This window comes from Pseudonaja textilis, chromosome Z (assembly GCF_049901715.1).
Source record: "Pseudonaja textilis isolate UNSWEBS1 chromosome Z, rPseTex1.2, whole genome shotgun sequence".
Taxonomy (NCBI): domain Eukaryota; kingdom Metazoa; phylum Chordata; class Lepidosauria; order Squamata; family Elapidae; genus Pseudonaja; species Pseudonaja textilis.
This window is the reverse complement of record NC_142008.1, coordinates 54,979,799-55,002,557: the sequence shown is the minus strand read 5'-3', so window position 1 is coordinate 55,002,557 and position 22,759 is coordinate 54,979,799. Positions and strand designations below refer to the sequence as shown.

At 35.8% G+C, this 22,759-nt stretch overlaps 1 protein-coding gene across 3 annotated transcripts in view; it reads left to right on the top strand.

The window, feature by feature from the left end:
- The window catches only part of NPHP3 (nephrocystin 3), an 81,101-nt gene extending 59,823 nt beyond the window's left edge, over positions 1–21,278 (top strand). For all 3 annotated transcript variants that reach the window (XM_026720384.2, XM_026720381.2, XM_026720382.2), the window contains exons 23-27: positions 209–336; positions 2,985–3,225; positions 19,939–20,064; positions 20,482–20,597; positions 21,018–21,278. In XM_026720384.2, coding sequence (XP_026576169.1) covers positions 209–336; positions 2,985–3,225; positions 19,939–20,064; positions 20,482–20,597; positions 21,018–21,198 — 792 coding nt within the window. In that variant the 3' untranslated portion in view covers positions 21,199–21,278. The remainder of the gene's footprint in view (positions 1–208; positions 337–2,984; positions 3,226–19,938; positions 20,065–20,481; positions 20,598–21,017) is intronic.
- The last annotated feature ends 1,481 nt before the right edge of the window (positions 21,279–22,759 follow it).

Below are 22,759 nucleotides of genomic sequence, written 5' to 3'. Positions count from 1 at the left end.
TTTTATAGTATAATTTAAAATTCCCTTTCATTGCTTTAAAATATAGTATAAACTGGAGAGGTAAGTTAGTAATGCATGCATTTTTTGTGGAACAATCGATATTCAAATTCTGTCATGGATTCTACAGGTTGACTCCAAGCACGTTTTCCCTTAGTTTTACTATTGGACATTAGAATATCAAGGCAATAATTTCTTCATTTGCTTTTAGTATGGATTTGCTCTTCTTCGTCAACGATCTTTGCAGCTGGAAGAGTTGACTTTAGGTAAAGATACCTCAGACAATGCTCGAACACTTAATGAGCTTGGAGTTCTCTACTATCTTCAGAATAATCTGGAGTAAGTAATAACCAGGTGACAACTTATATATCTGAAGGGTTTTTTGGAAGCTAACTAACTAGAATGGTTGCATTAATTCTATTCAAGAGTTCCATTTTTGGAAGTAGTGATATTGAATAGCTTTTTAATAAACATTAAGAATATCAAAGTTTCTACTTAGAGGATACCAAAATTAATGTAATTAAAATGCACAACCTTTTTGCTTGCATTAAGTCATTACCTTTGTAATAAAAACATGAAATGTTGAGTTTATCAAAGTCTTAAAGGAAAACTTGATATTTATTTGCCAGTACAAAGCATGATATTAAAGATAGCTTTATTTTTATGAAGGTCACACAATACCCTATGGTATGAATTCAAAATATTTTGGCCAATCACATTTTCTAGATGACTCCAGAATTAGATTTCAGACATGTTATGTTCAGTATGCGTGATTTGATTTGATTTAATTTACACTGACCATCTTGCTGTTTGATTATTATTTATTATGCCTTTTTTCTGATAAAAAAATCTTAAGAATTGACCGAGCAGACCAGATCTCTAGCTGTAATTCATGGAAGGGAAAGTAACTATTTTTATTAATAAACCATACGTGTCTCAATTTATACAGATACTAAATTAAAAAGAGTGATTTGCTAATAATAATAATCAGGTACATAGAACTTAGTAAGTCAAAACTAAACTTATACCCTGTTTCTCCAACAATACGGCCTCCCCCAATAGGAAGTCCCAGCATGTTTTATAGGCATGAAATGAAATTAAGCCCCTTCCCCCAAATTAAGGCCTATATTAAAACATGCGAAATGAGGGGGAATGGTGGGAGGGCTTGCCGTTAGGAAGTACTTTTGTTGCACACCCGGATATGGTGCTGCCTGCGTTGACCCTGATACAAAGTGCCCCACCAAGGTCAACATCCAAGCCGTCGCCACCCGCCCACCCAAAGATGCAAGGTGGGGGATTAAGTCACCCCCGAAAAGACAGCCTAGCCATTTTTCGGGGCTCAAAAAAAAAATAGGACCTGGCCTTATTATATGAGAAACACGGTAGCAAGCTGTGTGATTTTCTAATAATACATTATTTTTCAACTGGAATGTGACATGACTTAATTATTATCTTGAATGCAGATTTGTTGCTATCCAGTCATTTTTTGAGGATGAGGGCTCACCTGATCTTTATGACTGAGCCACTGAAGGGAGCCCTCCCCCAAAAAAATGTGTCTTCTTAGGTTTTGACTGTGGCATTAGCCATGACTTTAGGGCAGGGATGGTGATATGACTATCATTATATGCACATTTCTGGTGGCATGGGTGTCAAATTCTCTGTATCACGTTGTTGTCTTGTGATGTTTTGCAATGTTTTCCCCATTCATGGAGCTGGGGTGGGCATGGCCTGCGGGCCAGTCTGACACTCTGCTCTAGGGCATTACTAGTTGAAGGACCCTGTTTGTTAGGCTAGGCCATAAGGATCAGTGGAGATTGCTGTTCACTTACGCTCCTCACTTCAAAGTGCTCTTGAAGATCACTCAGAAGCAATACCTGGTTCAGAAAGCAGCAGCACAGATAGGGCTGGGATTTCTGGGTTTGCAAATATAATGTGCCACTTGTGTAACTGCATAAGTTCCCAGTTTACTTTGACTGCAATTAAACGTGCTAGTTATCACCTTTAAAGCTTTATATGACACAGACTAAATTATTTTTGGGAATACCTATCCCTGACAGATTCTGCCTATCCTGTCAGATTGGATAGGGTAATCACACTCTAAGTCCCTTCCCACTTCTAGTGATGCTTGGAACATGCTTTTCCATAGATCACCTGCCTTGTAGAAGGTATCTGGCAGGGTTTTTTAGCTTTCTGGAATTTAGCTTTCTTGAGACTATCAAGACCTATATCTATTTATGTCTGATTGTTGGGGATTTCCTAGGGGATAATTGAAATATCAGGTTTTAGGTTTTGTGTTATGGTTTTATGAACATCCCAGAGTTGTGCTTTAAGACAGGCAGCCATACAAGTCTTTTGAACAAAATAAATGAATGAACAATAAATTGCAGTTATAACTAGCTTGACTTCAGGGGATGAAGATTTCCATTAAAATAAATTAGCAACTTCTCTGTTTGTTTGTGTTACTATGGTGCTGTGCTGTTGTAGCCTGTTGGGCGCCGGCCCCTCCAGCAGCCAAATCAAAGAAGGAGGAGGTGGCATGGGAGTCAGAGTTAGCATCAGGGCAACGTGGGAGCTCCAAGGGTGAAGAGGGAATGGAGCTGGAAGAGAGAGAGAGACAGAGGCGGAGCCTGGGCCATCAGTCATCCCTCAGTGCCTGACCTGCAGCTGCACAGAAGGCAGAGAAGAGGAAAGCAATGGAAAACCATGGGCCGATCCTGGGGAAGAGCCACTGCTGCTAGTGAGGCCCCACCCTAGCTCTAGGGATAAAAGACAGGGGGCAGTGATGAATAGGTGTGGCAGACAACTATTCATCTTGGACGAACTTGTTAGCCTGTGAGAGAAACTTTTTGCTGGGGCTGCCGGCATTCCTAATAAACAAATCTTTTGGGTTCACATCAGAGGATTTGTCATGTTTGGGGAGCTGGGTCAGAACATGTGCCATTGACATGACAATATACACTGATACTTATTTTTAAACTGGCTGATAGGACAGCAGAACTTTTCTTGAAACGTTCTTTGGAAATGAGAGAACGGGTTCTTGGACCCAGTCACCCTGATTGTGCCCAGTCACTGAACAATTTAGCAGCCCTCAACAATGAAAAGAAGAGCTATTCCAAGGCAGAGGAATTGTATGAGCGAGCATTGAACATCAGGAGAAAAGCATTAGCACCTGACCATCCTTCTTTGGCTTACACTGTGAAACATCTAGCTGTGCTTTACAAAAAGCTGGTAAGTATTGATGTCTAATATGTTTAATATTATGGATACTTTAGAATGCCAGGAATTTCTGATTATTGATCATCACTGGGTTGGGCTATTGGCATTAGTGCTCCAAGCTGGGAAACAAAATGTTATTTATCTCTGATTATGTGCTTCTGGGTATTAATATACCAAAGTGTTCAAACTGAAATTTTATTTCAGAAAGATTATTCATTATCTTTCTCCAGAACTATGAAAGCAGTGCATTCGCTCTCTTTGTGAGTCTATGTAGTTGTACATGTGTGCTCATTTCTGTGTCGGTGTGTACCCCTACAAAAATAAATGTATGTATACATAAAAATCAGTTGGTTTAGTTGCAAAATTTAGATTATTTTTTTTAATTAAAATTTTTATTTTAAACAAACATTGACAAACAAAACATAAAACCATCTTCCAGTTACATACAGTGTGTCGGTTGGTTACAAGTCTTTTGTGCTTCATCTCCATAGTCCTTACTTATAGTTTGAATAAATTCTCATATTATCCATCTAGTATATGTATATATATATATGTATTATTATCATTGTTAATAATTTATTTGACTATAATTATTATTCCATTATTTTATGCGAGACATTCAACATTTTGGATTAATTTATATTATAACGTTCAATCCCCCATCATAAATCCATCCAATAATAATACATCCTGATGTTATATCCTCTATAATTCTATTATCTTTGTATTATAAAGTTATCTAAGATATATCATTTCCATATTTTTTATCTAACCATTGATAAAATAAATCCCATATTGTTTATCTTCTTGTTCTCTAATTTCAAATGTCAATTTACTCATTTCAGCACATTCCATTATTTGCTTATTCTCTCATTTTTCCAATTTTTCGAAAACACAATTCTGGCTGCTGTTAATACATTTACAATCAAATATTTCAATTCTCTACAATATATTTCTGGTAAAATCAGTCAATATGTCTTTTTGTCATTTTTTCCAACCATGTGTGGATTGTAGTTCAATATCTTTTTGCCTCTACACACATCCACCACATATGGTAAAATGAATCTGATATCTGATGACATTTCCAACACTTTTCAGATTTATTCTTAAATATTCTTGCTATTCTCGTCGGGGGTAAATGCCATCTGTAAAACATCTTATACAAATTTTCTTTATATGCTGTTGACATTGTCATTTTATAATTTTGAGACCACAATTTTGGCCATTTCTCTAAATCAATCCCGTATCCAAAATTTCCCTCCATACAATCATTGTTTCTTTAACTTGCTCTTTCTTTAATTTAAACTCTAGTAAATGTCCATGAAGTTTTTTAATTACCTTTTCAGTACCTGTCAAAATTTTATCTAAATCAGTCAACTTATCATAGAAACCTTCTGTTTTAAGGTCTTTATTAAATATAGATTGTATTTGTACATATGGAAACCAATTCATCTTTATACCTTGTTCTTCTAATATTTGCATAGATTTAAGTTCACCTTTTTCATTCAATATCTCTCCATATCTAACTGTTTGTTCCTTTTTATATGTTATTGGATAAGAAAAAGCTTCAATAGTAGATAACCAAAATGGAATTTTCAAATAATATTGCTTTTTAATCTTCTCCCAATTTAATAACAATGCCTCTCGAATATAATGTCTTCTAAAATACCTCTGCATTTTAGTTCCCTTATACCAGCGGAAGGCAATAAAATCAATAATCTACTGTTCTAAAGTCAATAATCTACTGTTTCTTAATGTTATCCATTCCTTTATCCACATCAAATTTGTCGCCAGATAATACAATTCCCAATTTGGCAAAGCAAAGCCGCCTCGTATTATTGCATCTTGTAACAATTTAAGTTTTATTCGTGCTTTCTTTCCCTGCCAAATATATTTCAACACTATTTTATTTAAATCTTTAAAGTACTCTTTCCCTAACCTAATTGGAATTGTCTGGAATAAATATAAAATTCTAGGTAATATGTCAATCTTAATTGTTGCTATTCTCCCTATTAATAGTTGTAAATTTAAATTTAATAATAGTTGTAAATTTTTCCATTTTGCTAAATCTGTCACGATCTGTTGTTTGAGTTCATGATAATTATTCTCTTTGAATGTTCATCTTCAAAGTTTCCACCAATTCTTCCCTCCGTTTTACTAACATGTTCTTTGTCAAAATCTTTGTTTTATCTTTGTTTATCTTTAAACCTGCTACCGTTCCATATCCCTCTATCTTTTCTATCAATTTACTCGCTGTTTCTAATGGATCTTCTAATATAAAAACCAGATCATCTGCAAATGCTTGTAATTTGTATTCTTCCTTTTTAATTTTCATTCCTTTTATTTCTTTCTCTTCTCTAATATCTCTATTTAACACAAACAACAGAGGTGACAGCGGGCAACCTTGTCTTGTACCTATCAATGCATTCTGTCAATTCCCTATTTATCATGACCTTTGCGGTTTGTTCATGATATATAGCTTCTATGGCTTGGATAAAATTCTTGCCAAAGTCCATATGTTCCGATTGTAATAACATAAATCTCCAATTTACATTGTCAAAGGCTTTCTGTGCATCTAAAAATATCAGAGCCATTTGTTTTTCAGGATGTGCCTCATAATATTCCAATGTGTCCAGAATAATTCTCATATTAACTTTAATGTGTCTCTTTGGTAAAAACTCATTTTGATCAGGATGAATAAAGTTATTTAAATATCTTTTGAGTCTTTCTGCCATTATTGAAGTGAAAATTTTATAGTCTGAGTTCAATAGGGAAATAGGTCTATAGTTCTTGATTTGTTGCAGGTCAGCTTCCTCCGTTGGCACAAGTGTAATATATGCTTCTGTAACATGACTTCATTCAACGATTCCTGAAATGTCTTATAAAATTCAGCTTGCAATCCATCTGGGCCAGGTGCTTTTCCATTATTTTCTCTTTTTAATGCTTCAGTTAACTCCATCATTGTTATATTTCCTTCTAACATCATTTCAATATCTTTGAGGTAAATTCGCTTTCTGCAGATATTGTTTAATTCTTTCCTCTATGTTCTCTTGCTCCTAAATTTTTCCATAATAGCCCTGTATATTTTTTTTTCTATTTCCATAGCAAATTTGCCCTTGATCATCTATCAATTGTATTATTTTTCTTGATTCCTTCTCCTTTTTCAATTTATATGCTAACCATCTACCTGGTTTATTTGCATCTTCAAAATAATTCTGTTTAGCACCTCTAATTTTCTGTGCTAATTCCTCTTTTTCCATTAGCCTCATTTTATGTTTAACTGTGTCCATTTGTATTTTAATCTCCTTTTTTAGTGGTGATTTCTGTAACTCATTTGCAAGTCTCTTATAATCATCCTCTAGTGTTTTCAAAGCCTGTTTTTTCTTCTTATTTCTTATCTTTGTATAATCTATTATCAGACCCCGGGAATAGGCCTTCATTGTATCCCAAAGGTTTTGTATTGTTGTATCCTCCGTTTTATTTTCTTTAAGAAAGAAATTCAATTCTTTCTCCATTTTCTGTGTAAAATCCTTTTCTTTTAGTATAGTATTGTTTAAAATCCATCTAGATCTTTTCCTTTGTCCCTTCCACTTAATTGCCCAAGTACCTGCTTCTATATCAATTTCCTGTATAATAGTAATCAATTCTGTTGACATCCACATCATATTTATTCATATCTATCTATGAATGTCTATTTGAATAAAAAGTATATTGTCTATTTTTAGTATTTCTTTCTCTCCAAGCATCTGTTAAATTTAATTCATCTGTCATTTTGAAAAAAGATTTTGGAAGAGTCTTTCTACTTTGCTTTATTGTTTTCTGTGTTTTATAGTCCAATTTCTCTTTAACAATTCCATTGAAGTCCCCCATCATGCATATATTATCATAGTCTAGATCAATTGTTGTCCTGTGTAATTTCCTATAGAATTCTTCTTGATTATCATTTGGAGCATAAATTGATATTAAAAGTAATTTCACATTATTGTCTATTATTTCCACCATCAAGATTCTTCCATCATCATCTGTATAGATTTGTTCCGCTGTAATTGTGTTTCTAATATATAAGACTACTCCTCTTTTCTTGGATCGTGTCAACAAAGTAAATATTTTCGCTAGTTTTGACTGCATCAGTATTTGTTCATATTGTTTTTTAATATGCTCTTCTTGTAGGCAAATTATGTTGAATTTCAGTTCTTCTAATTTATGAAATATTTTTCTTCTTTTAACCACCGAACTAAGACCATTTATATTAATTATAATCATTTTTTTCTCTTCCATATTTATACTTTATAAGAGGGATTTACTGCTCTAGTAGATTTGTGTTCTCATTGTTCTCTAGGTTCCACTCTGCCTCCTAATGCACCTTGTTCTTTTTCAATCACTTCTAGGCATTCCTCTTGGAATTTAATTATTACTTCTTCTCTTTCCCTCTCTTCCTCTTTCCCTCTGAAGAATTCTGCATAAAATAATTCTGCTTTTTCAATTGAATCTATTCTATGTCTTTGTTCTTGCCATGTAAACACAAGGCCTTCTGGTATCAGCCATCTGTAATGCACGCCTTTCTTAAGTAATATTTTAGTCAGGAATTGATATTCTCTTCTCATCTCTCTCATTCTTCTAGGTATTTGTTTCAGAACCACAATATCTTTGTCTTTATATTTCAGTGTTTTCTCTCTTGCTATCTGTAGCATTTGCGTTTTGATAGCTTTCTTCGTGAACCTTATGTGTACCTCTCTTGGCAATTTATTTCTCATTGCATATCTTGTAAAAACTCGGAACACTTCATCTATTCCATCCATCATCTTCTCTTTGGTTATTTCCAGTGCTTCTGCCAGGATTTCTATCATTATTTCTGCCAAGTTTTCTCCTTTTTCTTCCTCTATATTTTGAAATCTGAGATAAAATTCTGATCACTTGATTTCCCATCCCAGCATTTCAGTCTTATCTTGTTCGACCACATTCAATCTGTTATCAATATCTCCAATTTTCTTATCTCCTTATTCTACCTTTTCTTCAGTTTTTTGAAATCTATCCTCATATTTCGTCATCATTTGGTGAATATTCTCAACCTTTTCATCTGTTTTTTTTCTTCTTTGTTCAATTGTCTGTACTCTTGAATTTATGCTTTGAATTCCTTGCCAAATCATCTGTAAAGTCCTTGTCTTTTTCTCGTTCCTTTTCCTGCTGTAACATCACCATTATTGATCATTGTCCTCCAGATGGTGAAGAAGAAGTTGGTATTGAAGAGCCAGTAGCTGTTATCTTTCTGCTCCTTTCACAAAGATTGTAGAATCTCCAACAATGCAAAATCTTCAGGTTCTTCTACACCTTAATCCACACATATGTAAGGCAAATATGAAAAAAGGCAAAGAGAAAAAAAATCTTCAGGTTCTTGTACACCCCAGTCGAATTAGTTCCAATAAATTGAAAAAAAAAAAGGGAAAGTGTCAGATCTGTGTATCTGTCATTTCTTCGCTGGAAGTAGAAAAGGAGAAGGGGAGACTGAATGTATTTAATCTTATATGGAATTTGTATAACCTACACATGATACAATGGAGGGAGGAAACCCAGATGGCCGGAACCTATCACCTCTGAGAGGCACAGCCAGGACATGAGAAGACCAAAGAAATTTCACAGTGAGATGTGTCCTGGGAACCTCTGGAAAAGTTCGTTCTGAAAGGGGGTGCGGGGAAAATTAGGTATGCCCTGGGAAACTGTGAAAAAGATCTTTCCTTACAAAAGGGATGGGGGGGGGGGAATTAACATACTGGCTTTTGTTTTACCAAATACACTTCAAGATAAGGGGAGGAGTTCTAAACTCCCTTATGTATCCCTGTATGCCTGAGAGACCTTAGATGCTGCTTTCTTGTTAATTGAATGGGAAAAAGTTCTGTAGCCTGACAGAAAGAACACACCAAAAAGAGAAAAAAATAAAAATAAAATTCTTCAGGTTCTTCTATACCTTAATCCAGATAATTGAAATATAATGGACCAAACAATGCCTTAAACAATCTCCAAAATAGAGAAAGAAAGGAAACACAAGTAAAAATAATATTTCCTAATTAGAAGGAAGTAAAAAAAAACATAGACACTATAAAAAGAAAAAAAGGAAATGCACATTCTTCAAAGAGCACTTCAAGGAAAAAAGAGTAAGAAGGAAAAAGATGTAAAAATAAAAAGGCCAATAATAATAATAATAATAATAAACGTATGGCTTGAAAAAAAAGAAAAGAAAGAAAAAGGAGTCAATTTAAGGGAAAGGAAAAGAAAAGCTATTTCCTCTTAGACATAAAAAAGTAGAAAAAAAATTCTATCCAAATGGCCACTATCACAGATGTCAGCTGAAGATGAATTGCTAAGGGGGGGAAGGTAAAGAAAAAAAAACATAAGGAAAGCTAACTTTCTGTCAAAGAAAAACATATTGCCTGGAATTTAATTGAACAAGAGAGAATGATTATAAATTTGAATACAACTAGACAAACTTATTTTGAGCATGCTAATAAGCCAGGGAGATGGCTATCATATAGACTAAAAAAGGAAAGAAAAGAGATTGATATACCAGCTAATAGATGGAAAGGGGGATATACAACAGGAGATAGAACAGAAAAAAGAAATTGCCCATAAGTATTTTGAAGAGTTATATAAAAAGGAAGAAGTTAACGAAGATAGAATAAGAAACTATTTAGATGAAGTGAAGGATAAAGCAATTGGAGAAGAAATGGAAAAATTATTAAACAAAGACATTACTTGGTTTGAATTGAAATCAGCAATAGAGAACCAGAAAACAATAAATCCCTGGGACCAGATGGGATTCCAGGGGAGCTGTACAAGGCAATAGCAGAACAAATAGGACCTCTTATGGTGGAAGTTTTTAATGACGTTTTATTGGCAGCCAGGATGCTGGACTCATGGAGGGTGGCATTGATTTCGCTGAAGGAGGATTCGGATCCCTGATATATACATAATTATAGGCCGATTTCACTATTAAATACTGATTACAAAATATTCACTTCTATTATAGCAAGTAGACTAAAAAGAATGTTAAATGAGTATATATATGAAGATCAAAATGGATTTCTCCCGACCAGACAAATCAGGAACAACTTAAGAATAGTACTAGATGTCTTAGAATTTTACGAAGCCCACCCCGAAAAACAAATTGCACTTATGTTTTTAGATGCAGAGAAGGCCTTCGATAATTTAAATTGGCAATTTTTAATCCCAAAAATTTATAATATGAATTTGGGCACCAAATTTGAAAATATTATAACAACCATTTATGATACACAACTAATATTATATTAGTTAATAACAGCTAATATTTATAACAGCTAATATTATACAGCTAATATTAATAACAGCTAATATTATAATAAACAGGGAATATACCCGCCCAATAAAAATAGCAAAAGGAGTCAGACAGGGCTGCCCACTGTCACCCCTGCTCTTCATATTATCATTAGAAGCATTACTAATACAAATTAGACAGAACCCAGACTTAAAAGGATTAAAGGTTAAGAAAGAAGAATATAAGCTGCAAGCGTTTGCGGATGATATGATTTTTTTTCATTGAGGAACCAATAGAAAAAGGACAAAAATTAATGAATGAATTAGAACAATTTGGAACAGTAGCAGGACTTAAAATTAATAGGAAGAAAACAAAATTAATGACTAAAAATTTAACAGAAAAACAGAAAATAGAACTAGAAGAAGTTATGAAAATACAAGTGATAAAGAAAGTTAAATACTTAGGAATATGGTTGACAGCACATTGTAAGACACTTAAGGAAAATAATTATGATAAAGAAGGATTTAGAAACATGGGGCAAGCTGCAACTTTCATTATTAGGCAGGATTGCTGCTATTAAAATTTTCTTCCAAAATTCCTATATATATTTCAGACAATCTAAATCAAAGTACACAAATTTTTTTTTGAAGAACTTAATAAAATAACTGTAAAATTTATCTGGCAAGGGAAAAAACCTAGAATAAATTTAAAGGCAATGCAGGATATGAAGAGCAGGGGAGGGCTGGCACTTCCAAATTGGGAGTTGTATTATAGTGCAGCCTCTTTAGTATGGTTGAAGGAATGGGTGAATTTAACCAATAAGAGAATATTATTCTTAGAAGGCCATGACTTGCAAAGGGGGTGGCATGCTTTTTTATGGGATGTAGGGAAAACTAGCCAGAAATATTTTCACAGACACCTAATCAGAGACTCATTATTAACTAATTGGAAGAAAATACAGAAAAAACACTATTTAAAAATACCAATTTGGATTTCAACAATGGAGGCGATGATTCTCCCAAATAATCTGGATATCATTAAAATGATTAAATATAAGGATCTATTGGATACACAAGGAAATTTGAAATCGTGGCAAGAACTTCAAGAGCGGGGACTAAAAATTGTTCAGTGGACAAATCTTCAAATTCAAAGTAGAAAAACATATTGCCTCTATATAGTGTCCAAGGCTCTTTTGTAAAATTCTAAGCAGGTTTTAAAGTTCTCTTCCCAAGGTCATTACAATCTTCTTTCTTTCAACTCCAAGCTTTCTCTCAACACCAAACTCCAACCACTGATCGTAACACAGAGGGGGCACCTGTAATAACATTCTTCCATGCTCATCCCAATATCTTATAGCAAACAGGCTTAAAGTCCTTGAAGTAAACATCAGCTCTTATTATTCTCAAAGTTATCAAGCCTCAAAAAGGAGAGAAAGAAAACAATGTTTGCCAGCCTCTAGATGGCAGTGTTACTTATCCTTTACTTTCACTTCCCCCCTCGTATCCAAAGCAAAAAAAAAAAGATTAGAAATATTTAAAAAGTAACAATTAATTATAGACTATACTATTAGGCACTTAAAAAATAGAAGGAAAGGGTCTTTCAATTAAAAAACAATTATTAAGTATGAAAGCCAAAGAAAAAAAAAAGACCAGTCCAGTTTCTAAAGTTAAAAGGCATTTGTAAAAAGTCCAGCAATAAAAAAAGAATAAAAAAGACACTAATTTTGACTTCAAGCTTAATCTTGCAGTTTCCTCTCTTCTGTCTTCAATTTAAACTTGTTCCCTCTCAAGGTGTTCTCTCAAATAGAAATATTTAAAAGTTATCTCACCAAACTGACGCACTTTCTTCTTCCGTTCGGAGCTGTCCCAGCTTCAGCAGCTTCAATGGCTGCCTCTCTGCTGCCAGAACAAAGAGCTTCTCCTGGATTGATCAGGGACTTTGCGATGTCCCTGGGATGAACAGGATGTGCCCTTCTCTATCACCATCTCTACGGGATGATTTAGGTCCAAAAGGACCGTCCAGCAGCAAAGATATTGATGGTGATCTTAGAGCATTAAGATCACCTGTCATACTGCCACGACATCAGTCTAGCCCTCACAAAATTTAGATTATTTTTAACTGCAAAATTTAAATTAGATTTAGGGGTCTGCCCAAAGAGGAAATATGTTTTATTTTGATCTTGAAATGAAATAACACATTCCAAAAACTGTGTTGTACCAAATTGACCATGGTTTTACAGGGAAAAAACATTCAAGTAATTTGTTTGTAGTGTTTTAAGAATTCTCTGGAATTAAAAAAGTACAGCAACCACTAGACATGACAACAAAGAGGCACTTGACTCTTTTCTGCTTGCTTAAACTATTACTTTTGTAACTGAGTTGTGTGATAGGCCTAGTTGGATTTTTAGTTGGATCCGTCCTTGGATTTTTTTTTTTTATTGCTAATTTATATCCTTTGTTTTTGGCCCTTCTCCCCTTCATTATAATTGGAGATACAGGACGTGTAGCTTGTGGCAGGATATTATTGGATAATGGTCCTGATGCCATTATAAATAGTGTACAGACAGGTCAAGACCCTTTGTTGGCAGCAAGTCTGTCATGAAATAAGATCCAGATAATTCCAAGAGAAACAAAAATCCAAAATGCTTTTTTTCCCCATGAATCTCCACATTCCTGGGAAACATGATAGAGCTTGTCAGTGATGGTAAAAATTCCATCTAACCCTCTATAGATATAGAGGCAACAGAATCTTCTTTAAAAAAAAAAAAAAAAAAGGTTAGAATAGAACAGAATAGAATAGAATAGAATAGAAATCTTTATTGGCCAAGTGTGATTGGACACACAAGGAATTTGTCTTGGTGCATGTGCTCTCAGTGTACATAAAAGATACATTCGTCAAAAGTCAAGAATTATACAGGTTTCAAAAATAAGGTCAGAGATCAATAGGCATTTCTGCACTTCTTTTTTTTTTTTTCTTTTGCATATAAATTTTATTGAATTTACAATTAAAAAAATAACATAACAACATTACATAAGAAACAGAGAGAGAAAAAAGAAGAAAGAAAGAAGAGAAAGAGAGAGGAAGAAAAAAAAAGCTCGGTCTTGCGACCGAAAAAGGAGAAAAAGGAGTATAAAAGAGAGAAAAAAAAAAAAAAAAAACAAAGAAATGGAAGAAAAAGAAAATACGTTAAAACCAGACAAATATTCTTTTTGACAGTCTACAAGATCCAATTCTCCAATTCTTCTCTTACTTTAAATATACACATCTTATCGCTATTTATGGATATTTATGCTTATTTATGCTCATTGAACAGTTTATCTCTGATATAACCAATTATACCATGCATTCCAATTATTATCAAATGCTGAAGACTCTTTATTTTTAAGAGCTATGGTTAAATTGTCCATTTCTGCTCAGTCACATATTTTCTGAATGACCAATTGATCTGTAGGTAAACGGGATGATTTCCAGCACTGAGCAAATGCTAATCTGGCCGCAGTTAGAATATGAATTATTATATATTTCGTCTTTTTAGGAAAATGTTTATCAGAAATCCCTAGTAGGAAGAACTCTGCTTTATATTCAATTTGATCTTTGGTTATCTCCTCCAGCCATTTTCTAATTTTTGCCAGTATTTCTGGGCTTCTTTACAGGTCCACCACATATGAAAGTAGGTTCCCTCTATGTTTTTACATTTCCAACATTTTGGACTAGAGTTTGGGTTCATTTTCGCTAACCTCGAAGGGGGTAAGTGCCATCTATATAACATTTTATACATATTTTCTTTTGTACGCCAGATTTCGTAATCTTAATGATTCTATTCCAGATCTTTTCCCATTCTGTTAATGTAATGCTTCTTCCAATATTCCTACTCCACATTATCATGTTTCCCTTTCACTATCTCTTGCTCTAATTCTACCTCCAATAAATATTTATAAAATTTAGAGATATTCTTTTTATTTGATCCTAATAAGATTTTATCTAAGTGTTGTAATTTGCTATAGATTCCAAACTCTTTGATATCTTGTTTGTATCTACTATGGATTTGTATATATAACCACTGATCAATTTTAAATCCCTGTTCCTGTAAGTCCTGTCGAGTTCTTAATTTTCCTAAAGGATCTAATAAATCTTTATATTTAGTCGTTTTGTTATATCCAAATTGTTTGGATGAACCATTGCCTCCATTGTTGAAAGCCAAATCGAATTTTTAAATAATGTTTTTTACATATTTTTTTCCAATTAGTTAATAGTGAATCTCTAATAAGATGTCTATGAAAGTACGCCTGTTTAGTTTTCCCCACATCCCATAGAAATGCGTGCCATCCTCTCTGAAGGTCGTGCCCTTCCAAGGCTAGAGTTCTTTTATTCCGTAAATTGACCCAGTCTTTTAACCATAGTAAGTTGGCTGCCCAATAATATAATTCCCAGTTTGGAAGCGCTAGCCCACCTCTACTTTTTGCATCTTGTAAGGCCTTAATACTGATTCTAGCTTTTTCCCTTGCCAAATAAATTTAAGAGTTACCTTATTTATATCATCAAAAATTTTTTTGATAATTTTATTGGGATTGTCTGGAATAAGTAAAGGAGTTTTGGTAAAATGTTCATTTTGATTGTGGCAATCCTGCCCAGTAAAGAAAGCTGCAACTTATTCCAAGATTCTAGATCTTTCTTAATTTGCTGTAACAGTTTATCATAATTATTCTCTTTGAGTGATTTACTATGTGGTGTTAACCATATGCCTAAATATTTGACCTTTTTTGTTGCCTGTATCCCCATGGTTTTTCTAATTCTTTCCTCTGGTTCTCTGTTAGATTTTTAGTCAGTAATTTCGTCTTATTTCTGTTGATCTTTAATCCTGCTACTGAACCATATTGTTCTAGTTCTTTTATTAGATTATGTCCTTTTTCCATGGGATCCTCTAGGAAGAAAACCATATCGTCTGCAAACGCCTGTAATTTATATTCCTCTGCCTTGACCCTAACCCCTTGGATTTCAGGATTTTGTCTTATCCGCGTTAACAATGATTCTAAAGCAAATATAAATAAGAGGGGTGAGAGAGGGCAACCTGTCTACGCCCTTTTCAATGCTTAGTGGGCCTGTTTGTTCACCATTAATTAGTATATTGGCTTGTTGGGTATTGTAAATTGTTGTGATAATATTCTCGAATTTAGTGCCCAGATTCATGTTATAGATTTTTTGTATTAAAAGTGCCAATGTAAGTTATCGAATGCTTTCTCCGCATCTAGAAACAAGAGTGTAAATTGTTTCTCTGGATGAGCTTCATAATATTCTAAGGCGTCAATAACGGTTCTTAAATTGTTTTTAATTTGGCGGAATGGAAGGAAACCATTTTGGTCTTCATGAATGTATAAATTTAAAACTTGTTTTACTCTATTCGCAATAATTGAGGTAAATAATTTATAATCGGCGTTTAAAAGTGAGATTGGTCTATAATTGTTGATATATCTGGCATCCACATCCTCCTTCGAATTAACGCAATCAACGCCTCCCTCCATGAGTCTGGCATTTTGGCAGCCGAAATTACTTCAGTTAAACACTTCCAGCATCAGAGGCCCTACTAAATCTATTGTGGCTTTATACAATTCTACTGGAATCCCATCTGGACCAGGGGATTTATTATTACATTGATTTTCCATTGCAGATTTTAACTCAGACCATGTAATATCCTTATTTAGTAATTCTTTGTCTCCTTCCCCTATTGTTTTATCATTCGTATTCTCCAGATAAGTTCTTATTTTATCCTCATTGATTTCTTCTTTTTTATATAATCTTTGGAAATAGTTTAATATAATATCCTTTTTCTTCTCAATCTCATGTTGTGGGATGCCTTTCTCGTCTATTAATTGGTGTATCAATCTCTTTTCTTTTTCTTTTTAAGTTTATAAGATAGCCATCTTCCTGGTTTATTGGCGTGTTCAAAATAATTTTGTTTGGACCTTCTCAAGCTAACTTCTATTTTATCTTGTTCAATTAAATTCAGCTTATGTTTGGCTAGTATTAACTGATTTTGTAGTCCTTGAGTCTTAGGGGTTTTTGTAATTGTGTTTCTAAGTCTTGGATTTGTTGTTGTAACGCGTTTTGTTGGGCATAAATTCTCTTGTTTCTCATAGCATTATAGGAAATTGTTGTGCCTCTTATAAATGCTTTCATAGTATCCCAAATGTTCTGTTTTGAAGTTGTTTCATTATTATTATCTTTTAGAAAATAGTTTAGCTCCTCTTTCAGTTTATTAATATACTCTTCTTCGTTTACAATTTGGTTATTTAGTGTCCATCTTTTTTTTATTCGTCTCCTATCCCTCCAAATTAGCTGTATTGGGTTATGATCAGCCCATTCATTCGGTAGAATTTTGATTTCTTTTATTTCATTAACCAAGTCCAAATCCATCCAAGCCATATCTATTCTGGTCCAAGTCTTATGTGGGTTAGAATAATATGTAAATTGTTTTCTTTCAAGATTCCGTTCCCTCCATAGATCTTTTAAATTGAACTCTCTCAACATTTCCTTACATGCCGCATGAAAGTTCCCTTTTCCCCTTCTTGTTTTTCCCCATATTACTATGGTCTTTCTGGTAGTCTGCAATGGAGTTAAAATCGCCAATCAAGCAAATGTTTCTTTTTCAAAGCCTACTATTTTTGGTGAAGGTGTTTAAAAAATTTCCCCTGGTCATCATTTGGGGCATAGATTGCTACAAGTAAAAATGTGATGTGGTTTATCCAAACTTGTATAACCAGAGTTCTTCCTTCAGGATCCGACCAGATTAATTCTGCCTTTACATCTTGTTTTACATAAATTGCAATTCCTTTTTCTTGTGTTGGTCGGCCGGTGCTGTAAAAAGTTTACCTAATTTTGGACAAATTAGATGTCTTTCGTCATTCTTGAAATATGTGTCTCTTGAAGACATATTATATCTGCGTTATGTTGAATAAGTTTTGAGAATATCCTTTTTCTTTTTAATAATGAATTTAATCCGTTTATATTGATGGAGAGCAACTTCTTCCCCTCCACCATTTATCTACTTCTGCTTAGATTTTTGCCTAGTAATGATTCGGTTCTCTTGTTGTTGTTGTTGTGGAATTTGCTCTTCTCTCCCATGTTGTGGATTATCACTTCCTGAAATTGGAGAAAGTCGTTCCTTTTGGGTTCTGTGATAATATCGGACCTCCTGTGGTCTTATTTTAGGTTCTTCTTTGGTGGGTTGACTATTCTTATCTGTGAGCTGTTGATGAAAAACTTGGGCCTGTTCTATCGATTCTATTTTGATTTTCCTCTCTTTCCATGTAATTAACATCCCTTCCGGGATTAACCATTTAAAATGGATTCCTTCTTTATTTAGCCTTGCAGGAAGCTATATCTAAAATGCAAGAAATGATGATTAAAAATCACAAGGAAACTAGAGCAGATATAAGCGAATTGAAAGATGAGATGGGGAAACTGAAGGCTGAAATGAAAGCGGATATAGCGAAGGTGGAGGGTAAGATAGGGTCTCTACAGCAGGCCATGGAGAGAAACGAAGTGAAAATAAAAGATATAGAGAGTAGAACAACACGCATGGAGACTAACTTTGAAAGGATGGATGAGGAATTTAAAAATGTACTTAGAGAAACGGAAGACTCTCGATCTCTGATCGAGATGGACAAAGCAATGGCGTATTTAAGATTCCAGAATGTGGCGGAAGCCAAAAATGAAGAATTAGAACATTTGATGGCAGAAATATTGGCTGAATGGCTAGGAAAGGAAAAAGATGATCTAATTAAAGAGTTTGATGAGGTATATAGGGTTAGCACAAGCTACGCCAGGCGTAACAACTGTCCAAGAGAAATTCATATCCGCTTCTCTAGGAGATGTCTGAGGGATTTAATTTTGAAAATGTCTAGGGAGGAAACAATATCATATAAAGGCAGAGAAATTAGGATTTTAAAACAAATTCCAAAGAGAGTGAGGATGATAAGACAAGATTATAAATTTTTAGCTAATGATTTAAGCAACAGAATCTTCTTTAGAGCCTAAGCATGGCTGCTGGGCAAATAAGAACCAGGAAGGAGAGCTCTCTGATGCTGTTGTGCTCTCTTCTTGCAACTGTTCCTGCTGTCCAAAAAGAGCAGCTTGTTCCAGAATGCACTCTGCCAGTATAAAATAGTACCAAAAGGCAACAGGCATAAGACAGGCCATGGTTGCTCTTTCTTACTTGGGAATCATGTGGTGAACAGTTATAAACATTCAACTCTAATTCTCTTGTTTATTCAGATTCTGTAGCATTCTCATTTTATATTTGGCCACATTACCCAATCAGACTCAAAGGTGCTTTTTCAAGAGAGAACTGGACTTTCTGGTCTTTCATTGAGAAGTTGGAGCTGTGCTTTCTGCAGGATGCTTTTTGCCCTGTATCTCTTCACTATTGAGGACAGGCACAGGCTGTTGAGGATGAGTCTATACTGTCTGCATCTCAAACTGAAACACAAATGAGTCCTGTAGACTGCAATTTTTCTGGAAATCTGTTCATACTCCTGCAACAGAAAGTCCAGTTGCCTGTTGAAAAAGCACCTTTGGGACAACCATGATCTGGATGACTGAGAATCTCCATAGACATTTAGCCGATCAGACACACCCCCTCCATTAGGAAATACAGGTGGCGAGATGCAGGATCCTTTGTGTTGGCATCATACCAATTTCTGGTGCGAATATGGGGCTATAAAGAGGACATGTTGGGCTATATATGAGTTGGAAGAAAATGAAGTTGGGCTTCATCTTGTTATCTGAAATAGAACATTTGATACATTTTCCATCTGAAATTTTAATAACTATACAGAAAAAAAGATCCTGTTTATGGATGTTGCTTGGACAAACATCTACCTATTTTGTTTATACAAGTTACCTGAATCAGTTATTCTGTGCTTGAAGTGCTTGTAATTCAAACAGTTCTGCCCATCCTTAGCAGATTGAGAAAGCCAGTTTAGTGTAATGCAGTGGTTCTTAAACTAACCCAGTAACCTCTTTTCCCAAGCAGGAAAAGATCCTGGACTGCTGTTTTATACAAATAACTGGGCAGCAACTGCAGCAATCCCAAAGTAGATTCTCATTCACAAACAAACATAAGTTGCTTCATTACCTCAGAATCCACTAAAATTAGCTCCAATTTAAAAAGCACTGATCTGTTAGCTAAAACAATAGACTAAGAGCAGAGAAATATGAGTTCTACTCCTATATGGAAGTCAACCAGATAAATTAGGGTCAAACACTCTGTCTCAGTCCTAGGGAAAAAAAGCAATTGCAAACGACTTCTATAAATGTTGCCTAAAAACTGACCTGTGGAAAGAAAGGGAAAAAAAACATCCAGAATGTAAGCTTTTCAATTTTGCAAAGTTTTTGATTTGATGTACTTTTAGCTAATTCATGCTTGCTTTGTTTCCTAGGGAAAGCTTGACAGAGCTGTTCCTCTGTATGAGCTTGCTGTTGAAATCAGACAAAAATCCTTTGGTCCAAAACATCCAAGTGTGGCTACTGCTTTAGTAAATCTGGCAGTTCTTTATTGTCAAATGGTAGGTTTCCTTTCCTTAATAAAAAAAGGTAAAATGTAGGATGATACATACTGTTTTATCCTAAAACTCCCGTCTTTCCAGTCATATTTTTCCTAGCTGTTTAAAAAAAAATCAGAGGAAGGGCACATTATACAGGAATGGGTCAGTGCCTAGCCAATTTTGAATTTGAAATTCATGGAGAAACTTAAACTTTCCCCAAATCTGTCCTTCTCATGGACAGAGGGAGAAAAGAAGGATCTTATGTTTGCATATAATTTTACACTGTAATAACTGCTAAAATTTGGGGAGTGGGGATATTTACTTCCGTAGGTATAAATCTTGTCCTATAGGCAGGCAGACTGATTTCCTGGCTTTAAAATGAATTTCTGTAAATATTTTAAAAATACATGCCTAATTTTGTTTTCTTCTCATTTTTAGAAAAAAAATCAGGAAGCGTTGCCTTTGTATGAACGTGCACTGAAAATTTATGAAGACAGCTTGGGGCATATGCATCCTCGTGTAGGGGAAACATTAAAAAATTTGGCTGTGCTAAGGTATCAAGTCAATGTGTTTGTTCTAGTCTAGATAAATTGTCATTAATTATAGCAGCCCCTCATATTTATATTGATGATATAATTGAGACATTTTGAATTCAAGACAGATGGCACTGAATATCAGAAGTGTTTCTGCAGCCATATTTTGAAGCCTTTCTAGCGTATGCAACATCTAGCTAAGGGTGAGGCTGCATATGACTGAATGACTGAATAAAAAATTCTCCATATTGTTGAATCCAGGCTGGAATGGGAAAGATGTGGATGTTTCTGTGTATACAGATCACTTGGTATGAGGATTAGGTACTAAATGTAGATTATGAATCTTTAACAGAATAACAGAGTTAAAAAGTTCAACCTCCTGCTCAAGCAAGAGACTTTTATTAAGACTTTATTAAGTCCTACTTTCTTTTCTCCCCAAAGCTATGAAGGGGGTGAATTTGAGAAGGCTGCTGAGCTCTATAAGAAAGCCATGGAAATTAAAGAAGAAGAAATGCTGGTAATGGGTGGAAAAGCTACTTCCCATCACTCATCAACTGGAGATACACTCAGCATTAAAAGTGCTTTTTCTCACAACATGTATTTTCAACATGGACCAAGATAATGGAAAGTCGTATATTAATCATTAGAAGAAAATATTTTTGCTGAAAAGAAATAAGGTTCCATTTTAAATGAGTAGAAAAAGTGAAGAGAAAAAAAGTTAAAGATTTGTGTTAGTTTATTAACACTGATTTTGAGCATATTATATTCAGCTAAGACTTTTTTTAAATATTTGGCTAATATTTTTAAAAAATTATCTGTTTTGCCAGGGGGTGCCAAACTCAATTTCATTGGCTGCATTAGCATTATGCCTGCCCTTGGGGGGCAGGTGGACGTGGCTAGGTGGGCACATCCCAATTGGGTATGGCCACCTTGATGGGAAAAGCGGGGAATCCCCATCCCTAAGAGGCAGCTGGCAGTCCGAAGCCTGTGCAGCACAGCTGGAAGCATCAGGACCGCTGAGCTGACACTCCAAGCAGCAGACAGAGGCACCTGATCAGGCCTGTCAGATGCTCAGGCAGCCATATATCCTGCAAGATGTGCAGTCACCTGCTCCATCCCAGCTGCAGCAGCCGCAGGCAAAAGACAGATTGTGGGGTTGCGCTGAGGCAGCCCAGCTGGTTACCACCATGCTGCAGCCCGTGTGCTTGGCCCCCTCTGTCAAACCTTATCCTATAGCGAGCCCGCTGCTTGTCCCCCAGCACCGATGGCCCCGGTGATGGGAAGAGAGAGTGGGGAGCAGACTCTGGAGGACGAGGTTGGAGGGAGGGGACTGAGTGTCCCACATGTGCAGCAGAGTTAAAAGACAAACTTGGACAGATCTACCCCCGCCCTGCCACCTCCCTCCCCTTGCCTCATGGCAGCAGCACCGTAGCAAGTGAAGGGAGAGGCACACAATTCAGTCCGGCTGCCTGTCCTATCCCAGCTGTGGTGGCCACAGGCAAGCAAAGTCAGACAGTGGGAATGGAGTGTGTGGGTGGGTGGCCACCCAGCCCTTCCAATGGGCTGGATCACATGCTTCCTCATGCCTCTGCCTACTGCTTAGGGCCAGTGTGGCGGTTGCAGCACCCCAGACCCACCTCCACTTTGTGTCCTGGGGAGCCCCTCAACTGATGGGCTATTGCCAGACACCATTGGCATGCTCACTGCCTCCTTTGCATGCCTGGGGCATCTTGCAGGAACATTAAATCTTTCACTGTTTCTGGGATGGCCCTGCGGGCCAAATTTCAGCCTTGTATTTAACATGTCTGGTTGAAGGCTTTGTTCCTGCCCTCAAACAATAAGGCTGGTGCACATGAGCAAGCAGTGAATCTGGGCCATGGACGGTGTTGTTTCCTGAGCCTAGCCTTAGATTCCATAGGGCTGCCCTGCCACCTCAGCCCCGCCCCCTGGTCACATGCACAGGAAATGGTGAGTGTGCAAGCACTGGAGTCCTGGCCGAAAGTGAAGCGCTCAGCCTGCACTCAGCCTTCGGAGTAACATGGTCCCCTGGGGACACCAGACACCCCCCCATGCATGCACACCTTGTGTGCGCACCCAAGGGGCAGGGCTGGGGCAGCCGCTCGTGGGCTCCAAGGAAGTCCTGCAGATCTAAGGTTGGTCACTTTCTGGCCCAGATGGCTCCC